This window comes from Quercus suber, unplaced genomic scaffold (genome assembly GCF_002906115.3).
Source record: "Quercus suber isolate HL8 unplaced genomic scaffold, Cork oak 2.0 scaffold_102, whole genome shotgun sequence".
Taxonomy (NCBI): Eukaryota; Viridiplantae; Streptophyta; class Magnoliopsida; order Fagales; family Fagaceae; genus Quercus; species Quercus suber.
In genome coordinates this window covers 1,192,063-1,199,474 of record NW_027069567.1, presented here as the reverse complement: position 1 = coordinate 1,199,474, position 7,412 = coordinate 1,192,063, and the positions used below count along the sequence as shown (strand labels likewise).

The following is a 7,412-nucleotide window of genomic DNA, read 5'->3' as shown; positions in this document are numbered from 1 at the left end:
TGTCTCATCTATCTTAATTCACAATTTTGGATATACACCACTATTAGTTTATTTATTACCGTCTCCCCTTGTCTCGTGTGTGTATGTTAAAATACTTAGTATTCTATAAAATAAAAAAATCTTAATTCACACTTAATCATCCACTAAATTAACCAAGTTTTGATACCACTTGTTAGAACTCAACCAAGTCTTATGTGAATTATGAAAATTAATTAATAATAGGACTCTTTCCCAATTTTTGAAAATCCATATTTCAGTGTTTGATTCTTGTTAGCTGCTCTTGGTTGCAGGCTTGCAGCAATTGTTTTTGTTTTCTGCTGCATTGTTGCTTTCTTTACATGTTTGTTGATCAATGAAATTTTTACTCAATTCATTTGAAAAAAAAAAAATTGGACATTAAACCTAGCTTTATCCTACACTAGATTATAATCCCATGCATATGCATGGATACACTTAAAGATATATAATAAGATGCATAATTGAATTCCTCTATATATAATTTAAACACTATTGATACTTATTTTTATATTTTGTTAACTCTTTAAAACATTTTGTAACGATATTATTAGGCATAAAATGTAAATTATCCATTTAAAAAAAAAATATTGTGAAACACTTTTTTTTTTTTACGATTCATTTATTCTACTCTTTAGTTTTTGTATTTAATAACTCACTTGGATGAATATTTATAATGTGGTCCCACATTTGATTCTAAAATTGAGAAATAAAACTCTTTAAAAATAAATAATTTAGGACACATAGTGCAAAATTAAAACTCTAATTTAGAATTTTAATTTAAGTTTCTCTCAACTTCACCTATTATTATATACTTATATAGATAAGTTGTAATATGGCTACCATTTTATTCAATGACTTTACTCTTGGTGACAGTTTTGTGTGTCTTCAAATGCTACATCAAGCATAGAAGACTTGAATATAAATAATTTTGGATAGAGCTGAGGTAAAGATGTTACTTCCAGAAAACCAAATATACGGAAAAAAAAAATAATAGAGAAAAAACTCACCTCAAGGTTACTTCCAGCATCTAGATTGATACGAAGAATTTAGTAAGTTGCTTGTAAAATTAAAAACTAAATTTAATATACGTGTCAATACGTTAATTGTTTTGGCTATTTGGCTGGTACCAAACAACAATCCTAATAAGCTAAGCTTAAACTCAAAAGTAAATAAAATAAATTAAAGTCTAGTATAGAATAAAAATTATGAATTTCATGCACCAAAAATTTTGTGGACTAAGTCTAGTATAGAATAAAAATTAAAATAACATTCATCTTTTCTATAAAAAAATAATTAGTTTGTAACCCATGCATATGCATGAATTTATTTAAATATACAATTAGATGGATAGAATAATTCCTACATAAGTTAAATACTATTCATGATCATTTATATATTTTGTTAACTCTTATAAAGTTTTGTAAGAATATTATTTGGTAGAAAATGCAAATTGGTCATGCTTGTTTGTTTTATTTTAGGGGGAAAAAAAAAAGATTTGTTACTTTTTTACTTAATTTGTTATTGTGATGCAATCAATTTATTTCAATTGTGCATTTTCCAAATAAGATATAGCAATCAATTTTTTGAACGTGGTATACTTTTTCATTGAAATTTATATTTGAAATTATATGATAGTGCATTTGGAAATTAAATTGGGAACAATGATAGATTAACTCTTCGCAAGAACTATTGCATCTATTACATTAAGGGTGACCTTTGATTTCCACAATGGAATTAAAGGTGTGTGGGTTATAGACAAATGTGTAAAAACCTCTAGACAAGTGGCCATCATATGTGTAACTTGAGATTTGGGTTTTTGCTAAGAATACATTTTGTATGTGCAGGATAATTACAATTTGCACAATAGTAGAACCAATACTTTGGGTCTCGTTTTTTTTCATAAATACCACAATAATATTCCTTAGAGTCATCTTCAGCGGTATAACAAAGAGTAAATGAATGCTTATGTTGCTTGTACCTTCTGATTTGTGGTGGTATGACACATTTGAAGTCTATAACATATTCACGAAAATATTGGGTAACTTTCAGAATCATAACTACTACATTCTTGTTCGAATACAATGCTAGAGAGAAAAAGTTGGTGCTCATGACCATAGTGGGCAAGGATGTTTGAGATTGAACTACATAAAACAGCGAGTCTAAACTTGCATGGCTCACAACCATACTTGAATCCATTGCAATAATGCTCACATGCATAATACCAAAATGTCCTACCACTCAAATAAAAGATGACTTTGGGAAGAGAGTGAGTGGGTGTCCATGAAGTGGGTGTCTCTTTTGAGTGTGTATTAGCACAAGATTCATGAAGAAAGAAGCTACAACTCACAACTGTGTAAAAAAGAGGGGGGGGGGTGTCTTGTACACACCCGTCGCACTTTTCAATATTTAGAAACTCATCATCAGAAAGCTTTAGTTCATGCTTATGACTAAAGTGTTTAATTTCTGTGGCTATTTCAATTCCATCCTTCCCCACTTGGATTTTTGTGACTTTATAAGCTGCTAAGTCAACTGATTGATTGAGCTATAGATCTTCATTCTCCTCCTCTTAAAGTTCTCTTCTATTTATGTAGTCACAGCACAATTCTCCTCCTCTTAAAGTTCTCTTCTATTTATGTAGTTCACAGCACAATTGAGGTGGGCAATGAAATCACATTTGGAGCAATCGTAAAACCCATCGTTTGTGTTCACCTTTTGAACACAAATCTAAGAAAATCGAGAGTTGGATTGATGAAGTTCAACTTCAAGGGAAGAATGGGTGAGATGGAGGGGATGCTTATGACGTATAACTTTGAGTCTATGTGGCAATGAAGCACAACTATTATCAATCCAGAAACCAGCACACTGAATAGGTATAAGGACACTGATTAGGCACACTATTATCAGTCCATACACCACTTTTTCAAACCAAACAGGGCCTAAGCATAGAAACCAAAATTATAACAAAGGGCTAGACATGTCTTGTGTGCATGTATAAGGACCTATTGCCGTATTCTAGGCATATAGCGTGAGTACTAACCATCACAATGGGTAGCTCATTTCATTAGCTAGCTAATTCATATGGAATAAACCTCTGGCTTGCCTCTGTCAGCTCTTTGGTTATCTATTGGAAAGAGTGGCACTCTTTTCTTTCTATCTACAGAGAAGTACTTAAGTTGAGTGCAAACTTCACAAATTGTAAGAGTAGACAAAAATTACATATTGAGAGTGAACAGAACCAATTTCCCTAAACTAAACCTTTTAGCTAGAAAGATCATGCAACTCCTAAAATGCATTTTCAACTCATTGCACACATATACATACATGCATACATAAATACATACACGTACTTGTGGAAGTATGATTGTATAATTCATCAACATATAAAATTCCTTTGTATGACTTCTAGCCAAGATCAGGAACAGTGAAGTGCTCATCATCATCCTCTGGGAATTCGATTCTCGGCTTCTTGTAAGGCATGTTGGATTTGACAGGTCTGTATGAGGTAAAATTGCTTGGCTGTGACATTGGAAGCTGAGGAACTTCCGCTGCTGCTAAGGCCTCCTGAGGAAATTGGTCAGCAAAAAGTCCCATGTCTGCTATCCATTCAAGCTCTCCTAGTTCAAGTGGCTCCTTCTGCAGAGTAGAACAAACCCACAGAATTACAAGGGTGGTTAAAAAGGCAAACCAAATTATCAATTTAAAATTTTCATCAATTTCAAATGTAATAGCAAACCAATGTTGAAAATTGTTGAGTTTGGAAAATTGTGTGTATGCCTTCCAGGGAATGATAACATGTAAAGACTGGAAACCAAAATGAAGTCCTGAAATCTAGAAAAAACCATTTTAAGTGCACATTACTTGGCTAAGCCCATTTTATGTAAACACCACCACACTTCTTTTATCCAGATGTCTCTTTGAATCAGATGGTGTTAATTTAATGCTAAGATTACAAAATTTATAGCATTATTAACATACATAAAAAGTGAAATATATGCTTCTTTCTAGTGACACATTATTCTTCCTAGGTCACAAATTCACTCGAAGTTTATGAAACCCAGAGTATTACTGAGCTGCCAAATGAAATATGCAACATGAATACATATAATCTTATGCTAATATTAAATATGGTTGATGATTTGCAGAACGTATCTTTTGAGTTACATGAACCACAAGATAGAAAAATTTGTATGATACCTGGCAATATGATCCCCAAGTTTCCCATTCCTAACATTCATTATGAAGACGATGGAGTCTAAATTATTGTAATGAGTAAATACAGGTTGACTTAAAATAAAAAAATTTCTTACCTTGTCAGAGGATTCAGGATCAGAAAAATGTAGGAATTCATCAAGAGCCCACTGAGATGAAAAGCTAGAAGCTTGTTGTGTGGGTGTTTTCAAGGAAACCTGTTGTTTGTTCTCATTGGGAGGCTCCAAGCTACTTTTCTCAGTTTCCTTATTACAACCGGAGCTCAAAGCAACACGGATTCCAGTGGCCAGGAATCGCTGATGGTTTGCTGAAAGGCTACCAGCTGAATGAATTGGTTCATCGCAATCCTGACAAAAGAGGGCTCTGTCTTCGACACAGAAAATGAAAGCAGCCTTATCCTGTTTTATTGAGAGAGAGAGAGAGAGAGAGAGAGAGAGAGAGAGAGAGAGTAAGGGTAATAGAGATAGTCCTTAAAACCAAAATGAAGTCCTCTTTGTTTATCTCAAATCAGAAGATTGTGAAGCAAACACTAATCAGTAAGGGTAAATACCTAGATTGAATCATCTAATTCTATAATTAGCAAACATAAAGAAGTATTAAACACAATACAACTATGTCCCAAGATATAGAAAAATTCCTAGAGTTATCTACAGAAAGAAATTTATTATATAATATTATTGCCTCTCCTTCCTCTCTAATGCATCATTTAAGTTGTTTTGCATCTTCTTCCCTATGCCATGAACCATAAATGGAATTGGTACACTTGTAACAACAATGCACATGGTACGATCCAATTTAAACACTGAATTTATGGTCAGCAGTTGGTGGTGAGCAAATCAATCAATTTATAATTGATATTGTTTTAAAAGCAGGCATCATTTTCACCACCTGGTCAGCTGCATACCTTCAACCATTTTGTTGATTTTAAAAATCCTCCAATCACATAATTTGTCCAATACTCTAATCAGAATGCTGTCCTACTCATGGGATAATTGTATTGATTTTGAAAAGTGGCAGGGTACAGTGTTCTCAAGAAAAAATAGGAGGCCAATGTTTCATGTCCTATTTGGATGACTTAAAAGATCCTATAAAATTGAAGAAGAAAAGAGGTGTCGTAGTCTTTATCTTAAGGGCATTCATACATTCACAGGAGATCCGGGTATTAAGGTTTTGTTTAGTCTGTGAGAGCACTAGAATCCAATTCTATTGGATTTTGGATTTGTGAGAGATAAGTGGTAGAAAGGCTTGTCATTCTCGTTGCTGATAGTGGATTTCTTTTCCCTTTACCACCACACAAATCCTTCTCTTTATTGCTTGATTTTATCACCAAATTGATAACAGGGCAAGGCGATTGCATTATGCATAGCACAAGGTAAGATATGAATTAACCTCCTAGAATACCATTTGGTTTTAGAGCATATGATATTAAGCAACAAACTCACATAAAAAGTTGGAATAAAATGCATAAATACACTTCAACAAACATATCTCCCAGCAAAAAAGTTCACATGAAAGAAGGTACAATATTTTGAAAACCATCTACTTAAATCTAATGCCTCAAATTACAGATTTTGATGCTTCATACATGCTATTAAGAATTGTAAACACCAAGCAAATAAACCTATAAATTCAATCTACCAATAAATTGCAGTACATAAGGAATAGAACTATCAACAATAATGAGAATTGGAAAAAAAAAATTATAAAATATAGAAAAGTTAGGAATTCAATTACCTGGCAGATGTCACATCTAGGGAGCTTGTTGGAGTGGCACTGAAGGAGAAGCCTCTGGTGCTTGCTTGCAAGCTTGTTAGCCGCATGAACTTCAACGTCACATTTTGCACACAGTGCTGCCTCGTCTGCACAACAAATAACTGTTGCTGGGGCTTTCTCACACACATCACACTGAATTTTCATCTTCCTTTTATAGATCTCACCCTCCTCTTTCTCAAAAATCTTTTCTTTTTCTTTCCAAACTCTCTTGTAAAACTAAAAGATACCCACCTCCTTTTATCTCTTCTACTTCCTTTTCAAGCTTTCTGATTGTTCAGAATATACAAAAATAGACACAGAGATAGCTTTGTTTCAAGATTCAAGAACTACCCAGATAGAGAAACGTTGTTAGAGAGACACTAACAGTACAAAGGCTTTGTTTTTTCGGTCCTATGAGACTGTTCTAACTACTAAACCAAAAGCAGGCCAAACATGTTGAAAGTTTGTCTGGAAAAAAAAATCTCAAAATGATGGGAAAGAAAGAGAAAAAAATTATAAAGATAAGAGGAAACAAATATAGTTGCGTGTGTGTGCTTGAACAATGAAGAAGAATCTAAGAAGATACAGAAAGTGAAGTGATTGGAGGAGAACAGAAATGGGTGAGGCTGTGATGATAAGAATTTGGATCTAGGTGAATTAAAAACCAGAAACGAAGTAGAAGCAACTAGGCTCTGTGGGGTCACTTTTCTATGATTGTGTGGTTTGAACTCATTGGGGCTGTAACAAGTCACAGTAGCCACTTATTTTTTTTTTGGGATATTTATTATGAGATTTAGATAGTTCACATGTGCATAGGGTAAGATCATATGATATATAGATTGTTCAATCTCTAGCGTCCAATTGGAGGTGTTTCTCTTGGGTCTTGCCGTCTTTGCAGATCCCAATTAAGACAATTAATTTTATCTTAATCATGTTTAGAATCAACAAAGTGACAACTGGTTATAGACACTTGCATTAATAAGGTTGGGGATAAATAACCAATATGTTCAGAACTTAAATTTTGGGTTTGCTTAACAAATATTAAGACAAATTTATACAAGCCAAAATTCAATTCAACTAGTTACTATTTTGTGTGCATTGCTTGCATTAGGGTTAGGTATTCACAGTTTTAGAATGTGTTTTTTTGTTTGGAGTCATCAAGTTGTGTTGGTGATAAATAATCAAATATGTTTAGAACTTGACTTTTGGGTTTGCTTGGAGGATAAGACAAGTTTAACACTCTAGGAGGGGTGAAAGAGAAGGGAAGGTATAGGAAGAAAAAATATTAGTTTTCTTTTTTTGGTTGACATGAGAGAATAAAAATGCATAAAAGAGAAGGAAAAAACAATCAATGCACATTTGTTTTTTTTTTTTTTTAATAAGTGAAAAGCAAAGTATAATTTTTTCCCCCTTTTCTTTGCAAACAAAAAACG

At 33.2% G+C, this 7,412-nt stretch overlaps 1 protein-coding gene across 1 annotated transcript; it reads right to left on the bottom strand.

Annotated features, from left to right (window-relative positions):
* Positions 1–3,191: 3,191 nt before the first annotated feature.
* On the bottom strand, positions 3,192–6,942 carry LOC112028367 (B-box zinc finger protein 24). The gene is made up of 3 exons (XM_024061057.2): positions 5,962–6,942; positions 4,326–4,625; positions 3,192–3,651 (listed from the first exon to the last, which is right to left on the bottom strand). Exons 1-3 carry the CDS (start codon positions 6,142–6,144, stop codon positions 3,421–3,423), a joined length of 714 nt encoding a protein of 237 aa, XP_023916825.1. The 5' UTR covers positions 6,145–6,942; the 3' UTR covers positions 3,192–3,420.
* Between the last annotated feature and the right edge of the window lie 470 nt (positions 6,943–7,412).